We start from the raw sequence: 18,856 nt of genomic DNA on the forward strand, positions 1-18,856 counted from the left end.
GCTACCCTGGGGGACCCCCTCTTCCTGCAGATATGATGAAACTACAGATCCAACTCGGACTTTTAGTCGTCGGTTTGATAAGTTCTGTACAAATGCAAACATGTGGCCTCTAATGCCCCATGATGCTAGCTGTTTCAAGATGCCACCCCGCCAGGTTGTGTCATAGGCCTTCTCTAGCTAAGGCATTTTGGATTTCTCTTGAGAGTATTAGCAAAGGGTCAAGTGTGCTGCGATTCTTCCGGAATCCAAACTGCCTGTTTGACAGTAACTCTCTGAATTCTAGATACCAGACAAGTCTGTTATTAACCATTCTCTCAGAGTTTACAAAGACAGCTAGTGAGGGCAATAGGTCTATAGCTTCCTGGAAGTTCTGGGTTTTTCCCTGGCTTATGACGGGGGATTAGTATCGACAGATCCCAGGTATCAGGTGAAGAGTGTGTGGTCCATAGACCGTTTATACTGTAAGCAGGAACAGCTGTGAACACTGGGGAAGGTTGGCAATCATCTCGTATCTAATGTCATCATCGCCAGGGGAAGTGAGGGCTGAGCTTGATAAAGCATGTTTCATATCATCGAAGGTGAAAGGTAGATTAAAGGACTCTGTATTGTTTGAAGGCGGAGGGAGAACTGTTGCCAAGTCACGGTGTATTTGAAATTAAGGAGCATAATTAGCTGCACTTGAAACACTAGCGAAGTGGGCACCCAAGATGTCAGCAACCCTCTTTGGGTCACAAACTTGTACCGTTAGATTCTAAAACAGGCAAGGCAGTTGGTACAAATTTACCTTGTAATTTACAGATTTTATTCCAAATCTGACTCGTAGGGGTAGCAATGGTTAATTCCGAAACCTATTTCTTCCAGGATTCACGCTTGACTTTAAATGTTTTCTTCTGTCTCGCACGGGCTCTAGAATAAGCAAGTCGGTTTGCCTCACAGTGACCTGAGCAATCTATGAAGGCATGTCCTGGATATTTTCCTTGCAACCTCACACTGTTTATTCCACCAAGGGACTACAGGGCACCTGGGTAGGCCAGCAGTTTTGGGGATGGTTTGTTGCGCAGAATCTATGATGGTCTGTGAAAGGTGGGCATAAGCAGCAACAGGGGATAAAAAATTGGTGTGCGATTCATTGATAGCTGATGATTTAGTGAACTCTTTCCAATCAGCCTCCTTGATCTTCCATTTTGGCAGGCAGGGTGATGGGATACTTTTAACATATTGAAGTTGTTGTTGTTGTTGTCGTTCCCTAGACTGTCTGTCCGAGCAGTCCCGTCTCCCCAAGGAATGCCATAGCCGAAACTGGGTTTTCCCACAAATCCTTTATAGAGCGTATGTTGTGTTGTTTGCGTGCATGATTGTGTATAACGCAGTCTTCCATTATGTGTTGTATGGTATGGGGTGAAGTGTTACATCCTGGGCAGCTGTTCACAATGCGGTCATCCAGCCTCTTCTGGTAGCTTAGAAGTGCTGGGTGGTGACCGCACCGCAGTCTAGCCAAGTGGACTCTGTCCTTTCGTGGGAGAGAGGATTCAGAAGGGTGGATATCAGGGGGTCTGGCATGCAGCAGTGTGTTAATGGAGCGGTGAGTGATATGATTATGAATATGTTTCCGGAGGCTGGTATTTGGTGGTTGTGGAGGAAGAGAAGAGAGTATCTGTGCGTGATAGAGGTCTTTGGGTGTTGTTTTAATGTTTCTTGGTGTGTGTGGGTGTTCTGCTATGTAGTGTAGCGGGTGTAATGTGTTTGTGGTGGCTGCGGCAAGTGTTTGTGTGCCTCTCATGTCGAGGTGGTCCTTGACTTTGAGGACTTTTGTTTCATGGTGTAAATGGTCTGTAGGTGTTGTATTTGTGCAGCCTGTAATTGTTTTTAGGGCTTTGTTTTGTATGATTTGAAGGGTGTTGTGGTGTGTCTCACTGAGATTAGGAGCCCATGCAGGACTCGCATAATTCAACACTGAGCGTATGCATTGTTTGTATATTGTTATATTAGTTTCTTTGTTTTGTCCAAATGTTGTTCCAGTGATTGACTTAAGTGCGTTAAGTCTGGGTGTGCATTTGTTTTTTATGTTTGTGATGTGTTGTTTGAAAGACATGGATGTATCATATGTTACACCAAGAATTTTCGGTGTGGTTGTGTGTGGTATTAGAGTGTTGTTGATGTAGAGATGAGGTATGTATTTGTGTTCTTTTGTCCAGTTGGTGAGAAGTGTTGCTGTAGATTTGGTTGGAGCTATTTTGAGTCTGTGATGAACCATGTGTTGAGTGTGTCAAGGTATGGCTGGATTATTTCTGCAGCTTTGTCTGTGTTACGATGTGTGCATGTGATTGTTATGTCGTCTGCGTAGGAAGAGATTTGTATTTCTGAGGTGTCTGGTGTGGGTAAGTCATGCATGTATAGATTAAATAGTGTGGGGGATAGAACTGAGCCCTGTGGTACTCCGTTCTTAATGTTCCTGATGTGCGATGATTGGCCATTATATGACACGTAAGCATTCCTACCTGCCAGATAATTGGCCAGCCATCTTTTGGTGTTATTGTGCATGTCTGTGTTATATATTTTATTTGTTAGGTTGTGGCGGGGGATAGCATCAAAAGCTTTACTAATGTCCAATGTTATAAGAAGTGTTCTTTGGTGGGGCCTATCTGAATTGATGCCATCTAAAATTCTTTGTGTGAGGTTTGTCAGAAGAGTGTTTGTGGAGTGTAGTGGCCTAAAACCGTGTTGTGAGTCAGCAAGGGGAATATGTGGTGTGACAAGTTTAAGTATTAGGCGTTCAATGACTTTAGAGGGGGTGCAGAGAAGTGTGATTGGGCGGTGCGATGTTGGGATTGTTGGGTCTTTGTTCGGTTTTGGAATGGTGATTATTTTACCATGCTTCCAGATGTCGGGTATAGTGTTGTGTGAATAGCTGTAGTTTGCAATGTTTGTGAGTGCATGTATACCTTGTGGTCCAATGTGTTTTAGGTGGATGTTGCTTATGTTATCAGGGCCACAGGCAGATGAGTGCTTGAGACTATGTATTATGAGTTTTGTCTGACTGTCTATGAAGGGTATATAGTCTGAGTCTGTGGGAAAGTCTTTCTTACGTCGAATGGTGCGTCGGTCGTCAGGGTGAGAGGTGAGATGGCTTGTCTGTGCAAAATGACGTATGAGTGCGTTTGCCTGTTGTCTGTTTGAGGGTAGATTATCTGTTGTGATTATTGCTGCGTGAGAGCGTGTAGTGTTACTGTTGGATAGTGTAATGCTGTTGAGTGTTTTGTACAATTTGCTGGTGTTTGTTTTGTGATCAAGTGTATTGATAAAGTTTTGCCAATTTTGTGTTTTTTGTTCATGTATTTTATTGGCAATCACAGTGTTTAGTGTTTGTATTTGGTCTGCTATGTTTTGAGGGATAGGTGTGGGGGTACCGTGTTTAAGTGTGTCACGTTGTCTGATGAGGCTTTGGATTTCTGGTGTGAAGTTGGGGTTGTGTGATTTTCTGTTGCCTCTAGGGATGTATCTCTTGTCTGCATTTTGTATGATTGTATTAAAAGTGTGCACAGCATTGTTTATGTTTGTGATTGGTGTACTGTTAAGTGTTTCAAAATGTTGTTCTGTCTCTTCAGTAAAAGCTTCCCAGTTAGCTCTCTTGTAATTGGTGTAAGTGTGTCTGTGGCCAACTGGGGTGCATCTTGTTTTGGTGGTGATGATGATTGGAAGGTGGTCAGAGCCAAGGGTTCCGACCACTCTCCATGATGTTGTTGGGGTTAGGCAGGGGGAGCAAAAGGTGATATCAGGAGAGGAGGGAGTGTAGAGGGCTTGGTGTGGGATATGTGTGTTGTTCATGATAGTCAATGAGTCAAACTGAGTCTGTATATCAAGCCCTCTGTCTGTGTCAGGGTTGTCGACATACCAGGCAGACGACTTGGCGTTGAAGTCTCCACCCATGATCAGGTTGGGGATTGAGGCTAGTTGGCTAAAATGAGGCTTGAAGGTGTCTGGAACTGTGGGGGATGATTGGGGGGGAATGTACATGTTAACTATTGTCAGTGTTGATTTGTTGCCTGTGCGGATTCGAATGGATTGGATTTCTGTTGTGTTATCTGTGGTAGGGAGGAGAATTTTGGTTGTGGCACTTGTGTCCACAAAACAGATGGAGTGGTGGATCAGGGTGATGAGTCCACCGCCATAGCCGTCAGTCCGGTCTTGTCTGATGGTGGTGTAATTATGAAATAATGGTGTTTTGTGTGAGTGTCTTAGTTTTGTTTCTTGTAAAATCGCAATGTGTATGTTGTGTTGTTTAAGAAAGTGTTCAAGTTCATGTTTTTTCGTGTTAATACCGTCAATGTTGTGTTGTAATATGTTGATGTTGTGTGTTTTGTATGTGTTGTATGTTGCCGTTTGGGGTTGAGGTTGGGGTGGTAGTGGGGAAGGTGTAGGATCTGGGTCAGAGGGGGGGAAAGGAGAGATCGGGGACAAAGGAAGGGGAGTACTAATCGGGGGTAAGGGCAGAGGGAAATTGGGAGTGGGTGAGGGTGCTGGTTGTGGTTGGGGAGGTGGTAGTGGGGTTACTGGAGGGCAGGTAGAACATGTCCAAGTGTTTGTGTATTGGTTTGTGTCAGCAAGTGTTGTACAAGTGAGGTGGGCCCAGTTTTTGCACATATTGCACTGAACTGAGCCCTTTGTCTGTCTGCTTGAAGTAATGGGTTTAGAGCATGTTGGGCATGTGTATTTTGTGGTGGGCCCAGGATTGCTCTCTACATCTCCAGCTAAAAGTAGAAGAAGAGGGGTGATCGCCGGAAAATCACCCCTCAGTGCAGAAAAAACGTAATATTGCATGTTGGGAAAAAGGATTGTGGTACTCCCCAAGGTAGGCGTAGCTCCTCTTGGGGATCGGTGCCACCTGCGTAGAGCCGTTTGGCCCCCAACTCTTGGGGTTGGGGGGTGGTCCCACGACGTAGACGCTGCAGCTCCAGGACCCCACATATTGAAGTAGTATTGGCCAGTGGTCACTGCCATGCAGATCTCTATCAACAGCCCAATTGTACTTCAACCGGAGGGATGCTGTGCTTATAGTTAAGTCGATGGCTGAGGTGGTGTTATGAAAATATCATATCGAGTGGGAGAGCCATCTTTCAGCAGCACTAAATCATTATTGGCATCAAGTAGCTGCTCAATGATGTAACCCCATCTATCACAGTGTACGTCACCCCATAAGGTGTGTTTGGCATTGAAGTCACCCATTAAAATAAATGGTGGAGGGAGCTGGTTCACTAAGTCTTGGTTATCTGAGACATCCAGCTGTCTATTTCGCCTAAGGCCGTCAAAAAGGTGGTCTTCAAGTTTAGGGTCTAAATAAAGGGAGCACAAAGTGATCTTTCTCTCGAGCTGAACCTGTAGAGCACAGGCTTGAAGGTCTGTATTGAGCTTGATTGTAGAAAATCTAATAGACTTGTGAATTATGAAAGTGCCACCCTGTGCCCTCTCCTCAATAATAGGGGGTGATCTTTGAAAATTATAATCGAGTCCAGGATTATAACTTGTATCTCCTAGTTTTGTTTCTTGAAGGCACAAAATCATGGTGGTGTAGTCTCTAAACAGTGTTCGGATGTGTTCAGAGCTACTGTTGAGACCTCAGCAGTTCCATTGTATGGTGGACATTTTTATTTAGGGAGATTTCCACTTCCGACTTTGAGACTTTTTCTTTGCTGCCTGATCAGTGTTTTGTCTAGAGATGGTAGGCCTGCCAGCAATTCCGGCTGGAGGCTTTCCACCTCTAGATCTCTCATCCTTTGGATTGCCCTGAGAGGAGTTAATATGGCCAGGATTGTGGCTCTCAATCTTGATCTTCTTTGATGCGTTTGGTGTCAACGTATTATTTTTTTGAGGACCAGTAGCATTCGATGAAAGCACCTTATATTTGTTTGAGGTAGGGATGCTCAGGGTAGGAGAGGGAGGGGTATGAGGATGTTCCTCCCCTTTTCTTACCACGTGTTGGGGATCTCTCCGCCGTAACACCCTTTGCTGGCCGCGCATCATCTTGCGAATGCACATTCGCTAGTGAGGGAGTGTCCTCTGAGCCCTCAATAACGGGCACAGATGATGCCTGAGTTAGCTCCTGAGAAGGATGGGTGGGGGAGCTGGGAGGTGCTACCTCAGCAACGGTCGAAGCCTGTTTCAGGCGGGTATCTGTTACCTCAGGGATTCTACTGTGTGAAGCGGTAGGCTGAGGCGCCTTAGAGACAGTAGCTCATCTCTTTGTGACCTGGGCATATGTTCTAGTTTGGCCTAGAAGCTTCTTTGCGTATCGGATACTGATATGCTCTACTTTGGATTTTTGAAGTGCTGCTTCTTCATCCTTATAGGACTGACAAGTCCTGTCACGGGCCTGGTGATCCTGGCCGTAATTCACACACTTGGGTGGTGGTGTGCATTCACCATGAATGGGGTAGGAGCATATAGCACACAGTTGCTCTCCACTGCAAGCAGTCGACATATGGCCAAATTTAAGGCATTTGAAACATTGTAATGGCTTTCGCTTAAAAGGGCGCACAGCAATCCTTTCATTTTCAATTATGATATGTGTAGGCAGGTCAGGGCTAGTAAAGGTTAGTACAATTATTTTGGTGCCCCGTAGTTTCCGGATATGGAAGACGTCATCAGGGCACATGTCATATGTGAGACCTCTACCATAGTGTGGCTTAATTTGCTTCAGCATCTCATCACTTTCAGATTTTAAGTGACTCAGCATATAAGACTGAGTTTTGGACTTTGCATGTATTAGAACTTTGTTCTTGCCAAATCTGGTGATATCACCACTACAAATTCCACCAACTTTCCTCTGCAGATATTTACAGAACTTATAGTAATTATAGTTTTCTTCCCGGGCGGTGGCCACCAACCACATTGGAGGACTCGGTAGTCTCTCCTTGCAGGAAGTATCTAAGCCGTTTTCCTTCTCAGAAGGAGCATACAAAGAAGGTACATAAACATCTAGGGCATTAGGGGCACTGGCACATAAAGCCCCAGTGACGCCTGCTCCACAAACCTTCAAATTAGGAATATCACTACTAGCTTTCAGAGGAGCATTGTGGCTAGTATATGACAGCCAGGCTTCCCAAGAATTTCCAGGTTCGGCATAACACATACGGAATTCTGTAATTTTACCATAGCAACCAAAGTACTTCGTAAGAGTCTCATAGTTACAGGACTTAGGAAGCTGGAGGATATGGACCACAGACAAGTTTTTCACATTCTTGATTTCCAAAGCTGTGGAGGGAGAACCTAACTCAGTAGTAACTTTTACCACATTCTTTTTACTAGTGGAATCATAATGCTGTTCTTCATTAGGAGTTATAGTCTCCTTTGAAGGACACAAAGATTGTTCAATGGGTTTTAGAGGAGGAGGGGCCTCCAAGACCTGGGAGGATGATTCATCCATAATTGGATGGAATCAAAGTTTTATGGTATAGCCTACTACTTAAAGAGCGCTTTCGGTAAGTTGTAGGGCCACACCATAAGCAACATGAGGTTTGAAGTGCGTGGAAAGAGATACTGCAGGTGCCTGGCGCCCCAGTCACTTAAGGAAAGTCCCTGCAGAGCCAGAAAAGGGTCCAGAAATGGCTATTTACAGGTAAAGGGCCTCGGCGTCGAGTTTTTTGGCTTTGACAACCCGTTTGTCCTCTGTAGTTTTGTCTCATATAGTATGAGGCCGGCGTAGCCACCCTTTTACCTGTACTGGAAGGGAGAATGGTATCAAGCTCAGGAGTCCTCCTTCCCATGCGCATCCACTGACCACCGAACCTTGCGAGCCCTCACCAGAGCCCCCACTAACTCGGTCAGCTACCAGCACACAGGTCAGAGAGAAACCAGGAACTTAGAACTACCTTAAGAAGGTGCAAGAGAAAGTCGAGGGTGCTTCTCAGGGAAGGCAATCTGGAGTTTTTCAGAGAACCTACCCCAAGATAATAGCCTGTTCAGAAAAGAGAAGAAAGAGTGCAGTAACTAAGAAGGGTAGGGATAAACGAGCCATCAAATGAAAGAGGGGTGGGGGTCGTTTACCAGTTACTTACACTTCAGTCTGTGAGTCTTGGTTTGATAGTTCCAGTATGGTCTGTGCAGCAAGATTGAATCTGCCAGGGAGGAAAACTCTCCCCGCTGCCATAGCCCATACCTTCATCACTATGCACAAGCCCCTCCAGGACAGCAACCTGCTCACAGGGCAGAGGGGGATATGTGTTGGGTTAAGAGCACCCTTGCCTCAATCCTGAACCAGAAAGAAGCTGGACATGCTTCCTCCATGATTTACAGAACTCTGTCGCAGAGTATAAGCCAGACGTCAAGTCAACCATCCTTGCAGGAATCCCATGTAACTACAGAAGATCACAGAGCACCCCATGATTCACCGTGTCACTCCTTGAGATCAACATAAGCTACAAGAAACTCCTATTGAGACTAGTATCAATGCTCCACAAGAATAGGAAGTACTAGGATCTAATCAGTTGTTGGCGTGCGGCATTGTGAACCCAGACTTCTCAGGCTCCTAAAGCTTTAGCAAATGTGAATGAACCTGCATCAGCAATGAATGTCCCTTACCTGGCACACTGAGCAGTTGTTGCAGTCCTACCAGTCCCTTTTCCTCTTCCAGATAGGGAAAACTAGGCCCTTTTTAGAGGTCAGAGATTTGTCTATTGGCAATCAGGAACTGCCACCCATACACCATTGATAGGAAGCTATGGCTTGTTTCTGGAACCAGGAACCAATCCATAGCTTTCTGAACCAAGGAAGTTTAGGAGAGAACTGTTGTTGTTGTTCCCTAGACTGTCTGTCTGAGAAGTCCCGTCTCCTCAAGGAATGCCACGGCCAAAACAGGGTTTTCCAACAAATCCTTTATGGAGAGTATGTTGTGTTGTTTGCGTGCGTGATTGTGATTGCAGTCTTACATGACGTGTTGAATAGTATGGGGTGAAGTGTTACATCCTGGGCATTCATCCAGTCTCTTCTGGTAGCTTAGAAGGGCTGGGTGGCACCCTCATTGCAGTCTGGCCAGGTGGACTCTGTCCTTTCATGGGAGAGAGGATTCAGAGGGATGGATATCAGGGGGTCTGGCAAGCAGGAATGTGTTGTCTTTTAGTGTGTTAATGGAGCAGTGAGTGATGTGATTATGAATATGTTTCTGGAGGCTGGTATTTGGTGGTTTTGGAGGAAGAGAGTATTTGTGTGTGATATAGATATTTGGGTGTTTTTTTTATATTTCTTGGTATGTGTGGGTGTTCTGCTATGTAGTGTAGCGGGTGTGCTGTGTTTGTGGAAGCTGCAGCAAGTGTTTGTGTGCCTCTCACATCAAGGTGATCTTTGACGTTGAGGTGGTCTGTAGGTGTTGTATTTGTGCAGCCTATAATTGTTTTTAAGACTGTTTTGTATGGTCTGAAGGGTGTCAAGGTGTCTCACTGAGATTAGGTGCCCATGCAGGACTTGCATGATTCATCACTGAGTGTATGCATTGTTTGTATATTGTAGTATTAGTTTCTTTGTTTTGTCCAAATGTTGTTCTAGTGATTGATTTAAGTGTGTTGAGTCTAGGTATGCATTTATTTTTTATGTTTGTGATGTGTTGTTTAAATGACATAGATGTATCGTATGTTACACCAAGGATTTTTGGGGTGTGTGTGGTATTAGTGTTGTTGATATTGAGATGAGGAATGTATGTGTGTTCTTTTGTCCAGTTGGTGAAAAGTGTTACTGTAGATTTGGCTGGGGCTATTTTGAGTCTGTAATAAACCATGTGTTGAGTGTATCAAGGTATGGCTGTATTATTTCTGGTGTATTATTCCTGGTGCCGCAGCATCTTCATCGTGGGATCACCCCCCCCAACCCCAACCCCAAGAGTTGGGAGCCAAACAGCAGCAAACATCCCTGACCACCAGTGCTATGCAGGTGGCACCTATCCCTAGGAGAGAACTGTTGTTGTTGTCGTTCCCTAGACTGTCTGTCCGAGCAGTCCCGTCTCCCCAAGGAAGGCCACAGCCGAAACTGGGTTTTCCCACAAATCCTTTATAGAGAACTGTTAATGTTCCTGGTTCCAGAACCATGGGGGGTAATACTTCATAGCCAGCTCTTTTGGTGCCTGTAAATGCAATGAAATCACTCAGAACAATCAATGTCTTGGGGTGGGCAGTGGTCAACTAAAGGTTCAAACTTGGCATAAAATCTCTTCAGTATTATACACCTGAACAGGAGCATATACAGCAATGAGAAGCTCAAGATGTGCTTCAGCCTCATACTCATCAACCAATAGCATGCTGTATTTGGCTAGATATGCCTACAGATACTCCTCTAAGGTGGGCCCCATCAGTTTGGCCCAAACTGAAGTAGGTGTTAACCTCTCCATACTGACTTGCTACTGCCTGGTCTTCTCACCCCTGTGAGAACCACTATAAACTTCCTGAGCTTTGCTGATAAAAAGGGTAGTCAGGCATCCTGGGAGAATGTATGCAATTTCAAACTAGGTGGAGTTGATATGGAGCCCAACTACAATGGTGAAAAGGTGTGGATCATCCACATTGATACAAATAAATGGTGACACTTGAAATATATTTTTCTTTGAGGGAAAATAATCCACATGATTTCTGATAGGTTTATGAAAGACTTCGTTACAAAAGTACACAGTCTATTTACATATTATTTACACAAGACAATTAGCCGAGCAGCTAAGTTGCAAAGCTTCTGTACCAACTTTAACACATAGAAGACTAATATAGCTTCTGTGACCACCTACCCTTCTGTCACAATACAATAAAACTGCCAGATGGTCCTAACGTAGTGGTACATGGGGCAGCTACTGCTCGTATCACGGGACTGCAGTGTTACATAATACAGGAGCCTTTAATGCTGTGACATAGTACAGCTTTAATTAATAATAATAAAAAAAGGGGGTGGGGGGTGGGGGCTTGTACCATACACCAATGTACTTTCACTGCTTGACATGCTGCATCTGGGTGTTGCAGATCCTCCTTAAATGGCTGAGTGGGTTCTGCTTCCAAGCAGGGTCGAGATGCAAAGACCAAGGACCTTGACACCATAATCAATCAATTTGTATGACTCAGGTAATGTCACATCTTCTCAAGATCTTCCTTGACACATATGTATAATCTATCAGATATCCTTGCCACTTTTCCTTCTGACAGAATGAGCCCTGTGAGTGAAACTGGAGTCTCAGATGAAAAAAATAAATAAATAAAAAATCCATTTCACATCCGACTGGAAGCTAGCTGACGATTTAGATGGATACATGCTTCTTTTTTGACCACTTAAACATACTACATACTGGCATAATCTTGGAAATGTGTTCGTAATACTTTAATACCCTTTTAACAATTCTTTACAAGCATCATCAAATGATTATTAACTTGAAATATAGCATGTCCTCACAAATGGCACCACCGTTAGCTGCAAACACAGTTCCTTTACATTTGTAAAATTTTATGGATGTAGCTGCAAAATAATTCATTATTTTATAAAATGCCTGCTTTTAAAAAGGGGGATTGGAAAAAAAAAAAAAAAAAAAATGCTACAAAAATGAAGTGTAGTGAGGGTGCCACACATCTCACATCTGACATACAGTGGATAAGAGGAGGGACGCACAATACGCAACATCACACATTCTTGCATAACAGGTGATATGATATAAGCTAAACATCAAAACTGTGAGGTACCTTTGCTCTTGCAACTATATATCTTTTATGGAAACAATCTTCCATCACACAAACTTCCTCATCTCTGTCAACACATAATAATGGTTCCTGAACTAGCATGCATCATTCCTTCCCCACATTGTCAGTCCAAACTGATGATGACTACACATACAGACAAATCCTACTACAACCACAGCATAAAATAATGCTGTTCCAATTACTAATCACAGTATGATCAGTTTACAATCATGTTGAACAAAAATGACTGGATCCTTTATAAAATGAAATAAATAAAATGTGGGTGCTTCACGTATGAATTCCCAGACCTCCCACAACACCATGAACCCAAAATAGTTCTCAGTAACTGTGCAATATTGTCCACATGGACAGAAGTGCTGGTGAATTGTCAACAACAAAGTACAAACTATTTAGCCATAAATTTCTTTTTCCCGATGAAATGAAGATTACGAAACAAGACTGACTTTCTTCATCAAATGCGCATCCATCCCTAAGAAGCTGTGCTAAATGTGATCACCACATTTCACTTCTTCCCAACAGGTTTTCATGCACAAGATGACAGCTTCCATCTCACATTTACTAAAAACATGCTGTCAAGTAATTTAATTTACATTTCATAAACCTAACCTCTCATTTTTGGTCTTCATCTTAGGTAGACAAGATTTTGTATTTACACTAAAATGTGACAAACCACATGTTGTGACATTTTAAAACCTGACCAAAATGTGCTATGACTTACAGATGTGAATTATGGGTTACGGTCTCAATGTGGGGCCACACTGTGACTGTCTGGGACATGTCTATGGCAGGGCTACTTGAGATCAGTATATGGGATGATGATTAGAGTAAAGTTGACTTGGTGAGGATTACATTTCTAAGGTTGTAAGACTTGTCCTGAATGTGGGATTATACGAGGTGATACTGTGTCAACTGACATGGGCCACTCCATCAAGAGAAAGGCCTTGTCATGCGTATACAGTGTTGTCTTGCCTAGCCTCACAATAATACTATTTTAACCCCTCAACTGGTGACTGCCTGGTCATTTACAGGAACAGTACGGTTTTCAATTACAAAATGAAGACCAAATTACGACTGGGGGTAAACATGCTTTAGAAGAGTTGGGGAAAATAATAATAATAATAACAAAATCAAATAAATAAGTAAAAAATATTGGCTATAAATGACAAATGCTGAATGGAAACAAATATATAATAAAAAAATAAATAAAATAAAATGCTGATTTTCAAGCACAAGGCAGTACCAACCATAACAGGGAATTGTTGGCAAGCCCTGACCATGTAGTATCAAGTGTCAAAGGTAAGATAAGCGGATCCCCTCCCAGCCAGTTGAATAAACTGAGAGATGCAGAGTGAACTATGGCAGTGATTGCAAAGTTATCTTGTGAGATGAGGGGGGAACTACAGACACACCTTCCCCTTGAGCAATACTTGGGTTATACCTGCGGTGAGCTGGTACATTAAGGTCTCCACATACTGGTCGTCCTTAGTTGAGAGTTCCCTTACACTGAGAAGCACCACATAGACAAACAATCTTTTCATCCTCAATGGGAAACTTGTAGTCATATGTGATTTCATCCCCACATGCAATGGGCTGCTTAGAATAAATGACGATTTTCTTTTGACCTTCCACGCTGATGATTTTTGCATAACAGTTGGGCTGTGGATGGAAAGCAAAAATCATTATAAGTCATAAAAAGCTTCTTAAATTGACCCAGTAATACCCAGTAACTAATCAATATGTATGTATACTCTATAGAGAGGATTTAAGTTTTTGTGAGCAGATGTTCTACTAGGATGATTTTGGTGCATTCTATTATTATTATTCTCAATACTTTATTTCCAGCAATTTATAAGATGTTTATATTTGTTTTCCCAATTGTTGGGAACCATTCTGTGGAGGTGTGGCCGAGTGTAGTTGTCAAGCATCATTAGTAGACTGTGATTAGTTTTCTTCTGTTCACCAAAATTTGTGCACTGATCTTGGTATATTTATTTTTTTGTTGATTTCTACTGTCATTTTGATGTGGGGGCTAAAGGGCACATATGTATCAAAAGCGAGGCCTACAATCTTTAGGTACTTTTATATACATACATATACCAAAGGTTTTTTCCCCCTTACAAGGGAAGAAGCCAAAAAACAAAGCCATAAAAACCACTCCCACCCATTCCACCCCCAACATACTCCACTCCCCTCTCCCCCTCTTCCCTCCCTCTTATCTTGGCACCTCCTGGATGATGGGTCATCCCTGCATCTTGTCCACTGCCCTGGGTCAGAGGCAGCGTCACAAGACAAAGCACATCCGCAGCCTCTCCATCCCCTCATGCAGAAAAGGAGAGAACAAGGAGAAATACCTTTGGGCTGCATCAATTTATTTCTCACATATACTCCCTCACCCCCCATCCCCACCCATTCCCTCTCATGCATCACAGCATCATCCATACACGACCGTTCTCAATTCACCCCTATCTTCTGTCCTCTCCCATCCTTCCTCAACAGACATTCCCCTCTTTCCCATTGCCCCTTTTACCACATCCATCCATCTCATCCTAGGACCACCCCTCATGTTCACTCCTTCCACACCTCTTTTACTAGTCTTTCTTCACTCATTCTTTTCATGTGTCCAAACCATCCCAATACTCTTTCATCAACCCTATCTCCCAACTCCCTTTCCACCCTCATTCTCCTCCTCACCTCATTTCTCACTCTATCCAGCCTAATAACCCCTATCATACCTCTCAGGCACCTTATCTCAAACACATTAATACATGGAACAAATCAGACAACAAAACAGTATGTGCAAACACTATACAAGATTTTAAGATAAAACTTGATGTGGAGATATACAAAGACGGGTCACCACCAGCATAGCTCCCCTCCCGTGTATTACAACTAGGTAAATACATTCAAATTCCTCCTCTCTCCCTCTCTTATGGTCCAGCACTGCCCCGTACAGTGCTGTCGGCACAATCACTCCATACAATCTCCTCTTAGCATCCACTCCCAAATGTCTATTTCTCATTACACTTTTTAATCCACCAAGACATTTACTTGCTTCTCTCAATCTACATTCTACCTCTAACTCCACTCCTCTCTTTCCTGCCACATTTGCACCCAAGTACCTAAAACTTATCCACCTACTCCAGTCTCTCTCCCTTAATACTCACTTCCAGTCTGCTGCCACTATCTCCCCTTGTACATCTTGTCAGCAAATAACAGCTTGCTTATCTTCCACTTTTCTCCATTTTCTTTAACCATCTCCAATCCCTGACCGACTACCCATGCATTTACCTCTCGTACCACCCCATCCATGCATAAATTATACAGCCTAGGTGACATAACACATCCCTGATGAAGTCCCACCTTTACCTTGAACCACTCACTCTCTCCATTTCTAATCCTAACACAAGCTCTACTACTTTCATCAAAACTCTTGACTGCTCTTAAAAGCTTTCCTCCTATTCTATATATCTGCAAGACCTCCCACAGTGCCTTCCTGTTTACCCTGTCATAAACCTTTTCCAAATCTATAAAAGCCCAAAAATATCCTTACCTTTTCCTATAGTTTTCTCACATATCTGTCTTACCACAAAAATCTGATCTACACATCCCCTACCTGTCCTAAACCCACACTGTTCCTCACCATTTACTCCCTCTGTTCCTCTCCTAATCCTCTCAATCAAGACCCTCCCATAAGCCTTCCCAATTACACTTAACAAACTGATCCCTTTGAAACTACTACTCACACTTGTCTCTTTTTCCTTCGTAAAGTGGAACTATACAGGCACTCCTCCAGTCCTACGGCAATCTACCCTCTTTTAAACAAACATTATTATAGTTTTAATTTATTATTAATATGATTTTTTTTTTTTTTTTTTTCCATCCGACCTAGATATGGATCAAAAGGTCTCCTGTCGGCATGCTCCGCCTTTGTAATCCTTTGTAATAACCTCACCAGCCTGTCCACCATCACTGTACCTCCTTTTTTCAGACATTCTGCATGACATCCATCCAACCCAGGTGCCTTACCTGCTCTCACCGTCTTTACAACTGCCTTCAATTCATCTTTCCTTACTTCTACTCCATTTTCCTCAATCATCACAGTCATTTTCTCAGCACTTCCCAATGCAACTATCTTTCTCTCCCTATCCTCCTTCACACTTTGCAACTCCCTAAAATACTCTGCCCATCTTTCTCTTACTGTCTTCTCTTCCATTATCATCTCTCATCTGCACCTTTTACTTTTTCTTCTCTACTTGATTCACCTCCTCTTCCTCTCTTAATTTCTTTCCAAAACATCTTTTTATTACTTTCAAAAATTTGTCATACTCTTACCCCATTTCACATCTGTTCTCCTCTTTGCCTCCCTTATCTTATGCTTTACTTCTCTTCTCTTTTCTTTTTACCTCTCATATGATTCCCTCATCCTATTTTGTAACCAATGTGTGAGAGCTCACTTCTTCTCTTCTACAACCTTCTTTGCTTCTTCCTCCCACCACTCACTACCCTTCCTTCTATTTCCTCCCATCCTCCTTGTTCCACACACCATCTTTGCACACCTTGTGACTTCCCCCTTGAGTCTTTTATATTGGAATAATCTGGCCAATCAATTTAACTACTGGATGTTTCAATTGGATTGGATTCATGGTTGTCTAGAGTGAGCAAAATTACTAATAATTTTAAAGGAGAAACATTCATTCTATCTATACTATATCTGTATATAAACTTATAGGCCTTTTTGGTACAGTGGTGCTCTTTAAGGATACCAAATAATACCAAATTATTTTGTGCAGCAATGATAGATGAAACTGGAATAACGAATTATCAATGATCCCATTATTTAAAGTCACCCCTTACACAAATTTGGTTGTCAATGGTTGGGGGGGAAAAAAATGCAGAGAGCACCGCTGTGTCAGAATTGCTGGATTACTACAGGAACAGAAATTAATAACAAAAGCATTAAGCTTGAGTTGTACTTACATTGCACGAATGGTTGATAAATCTAGCCAAATTTCCACACTTGGTAGCATCAATAATGGCCTCCATATCGATTCGAAACAAGTACGAAGAGCCAATGCCCATTTTTTCATAATTATTTTCTCTGAGGTCTGCAACAATGGGTCGAATCATCTGTCCAACATATTCGATCACCATCTCATCTGCTGCAATAGCTTCCATGGCAAATAAGCCCCAGTCATGAATTCTGGACTTTCCGAACCTTAGTAACTTCTTTCGGAACTGTAAAAATAAAATGTTACATAAGAGAGAATGGCCAAATCAAAGCATAAACACCACCCTAGACCCATCCAACAACCCATTCATCATTTCTTCTATCTTGGCTCCTCATGGGTGAATGGTCATCCCAACCCCTCACTACAATGCTCTGACTTACTTCACTTTTTCACAAACTTACAAATGACAATAGCTCTCCTCCATAGAAACTGCCCCACACTGATACAAGGCAAACAGTCTGCACAGGTGGATATTCCAAGACAACAAGTTTCCAATCAATACAATTCATCACCTATACCCAAGAATCACAGAACTTACCTTCAACTGATTAAACTTAAGCAGATCTGAGTCAGTCTCATTTCCAAATGCTGTAAGAAGTCTTCTTTGGAATGCTCTCACTTCTCTGCTCACAGACATCTGAGTAGGCTTGGCTTTACTTGATTCTAACACAGCTAAACTTTGTTGTTGTTCATCTGGGGTGTTGGCAATTTCTTGGTGAGATGTAAACTGTTGAGAGCAAAATGTAAGAAATTAAATGGAGATTCTCACAATTAGTCAAAGTGAAGGAAATACTGTTAACTCACAGAATGAAGTGTCTCATTAATGTTCAAATAGCACAAACAATCAATGCATTCTCTTCTGATTTAATTAACATGTGAGGGGACTGAATCCTTTTTCAATATTTTTCTATTGCAAAGTCAGAGCAAAAGGACAAGGTTTCCACGATATAAATTAAACCAAAATCCTATCAACCGGGTCATTCAGAAGACAGGGGTGAATGGAGAATGGTTATATATGGATATTGTTGTGATGCATGAGGTGGGATGGGGGTGAGGTGGTATGTGTGAGCAAAATTTGACGCAGCCCGAAGGGATTTTCTCCCCGTCTTCTCCTTTTATGCATGAGGGGACGGAGAGGGGGGGTCGCCGATTTAATGAAGCGGCCTTGCTGTGGATGTGCTGTGTCTTGCAACACTGCTTCTGATCCAGGGCAATGGACAAGGTGCAGGGATGACCCGTCATCCAGGAGGTGCTAAGATGAGAGGGAGGGTGAAGGGTTGTGGAGTGTATTCAGGGATGGAATGGGTGGGAATGATTTTATGCCTTTTCCTTTTTGGCTACCTCCCTTGTAAGGGGGAAAAAGCCTTGGTATATGTATGTATGTATGTAACTTATGAGAAGTGCTATGCTCGTGATGTCCTGTTTTTGTATCTTGCCATGTCTAATTTGTCCTTAAATTCTTGTATTGTTTTTGCACACGCACTATTGTTTTGTCAAGTGTGTTCCATACATCCACCACTCCATGGGGAAAGCTGTTCTTTTTCAGATCTCTTCTATAACTGTTCTTTTTTAGTTTCCTTTCATGTCCTCTTGTGTTCCTCTTATCTCAATTTAGTAAGTCTTCTCTGTCCAGGACTTCTATACCTTTCATAATTCTGTAGATGGTCAACAAGGCCTCTTTCTCTTCTTTGTTCCAGAGTTGGTAATTCTAATTTTGAAATCTGTCTTCATATGACAGTTTTGATAGTGCTAGGACCATCTTCGTAGTTGCTCTCTGGATTCTCTCAATTTTCCTTATATTCTTTTTAGAACTGGATGACCATAGTGTTGCTGTGTACTCCAATTTTGGCCTTATTAGTGTGACTAGTATTTTCTTTACCATTTCTTCATCCAAGCAAGTAAAAGCCGGTTTTGACAGTGCTGGACTGTCTTCATAGTTACTCTCTGGATTCTCTCAATTTTCCTTATATTCTTTATAGAACTGAGTGTTGCTGCATACTCCAATTTTGGCCTTATTAGTGTGACTAGTATTTTCTTTACCATTTCTTCGTCCAAGTAAGTAAAATCCACTTTTATTAATCTTTGCAAGTTATAGGTTTTGTCGACAATTTCGTTTATCTGTTTGTCAGGGGATAA

The 18,856-nt window shown here is 42.6% G+C and overlaps 1 protein-coding gene across 9 annotated transcripts in view; it reads right to left on the minus strand.

Moving 5' to 3' along the window:
- Positions 1-10,631: 10,631 nt before the first annotated feature.
- LOC143039407 (histone-lysine N-methyltransferase SETD1-like) overlaps positions 10,632-18,856 on the minus strand; it is a 109,231-nt gene continuing 101,006 nt past the window's right edge. For 8 of the 9 annotated variants that reach the window (XM_076209392.1, XM_076209390.1, XM_076209394.1 and 5 more), the window contains 3 exons: positions 17,259-17,447; positions 16,689-16,946; positions 10,632-13,367 (listed from right to left, as the gene is read on the minus strand). In XM_076209392.1, coding sequence (XP_076065507.1) covers positions 13,194-13,367; positions 16,689-16,946; positions 17,259-17,447 — 621 coding nt within the window. In that variant the 3' untranslated portion in view covers positions 10,632-13,193. Of the gene's footprint in view, positions 13,368-16,688; positions 16,947-17,258; positions 17,448-18,856 lie in introns of those variants that run through there. The other variant, XR_012967634.1, reaches the window with a different exon arrangement.

Source organism: Oratosquilla oratoria, chromosome 26 (genome assembly GCF_046742065.1).
Source record: "Oratosquilla oratoria isolate Oo_2021 chromosome 26, ASM4674206v1, whole genome shotgun sequence".
NCBI lineage: Eukaryota > Metazoa > Arthropoda > Malacostraca > Stomatopoda > Squillidae > Oratosquilla > Oratosquilla oratoria.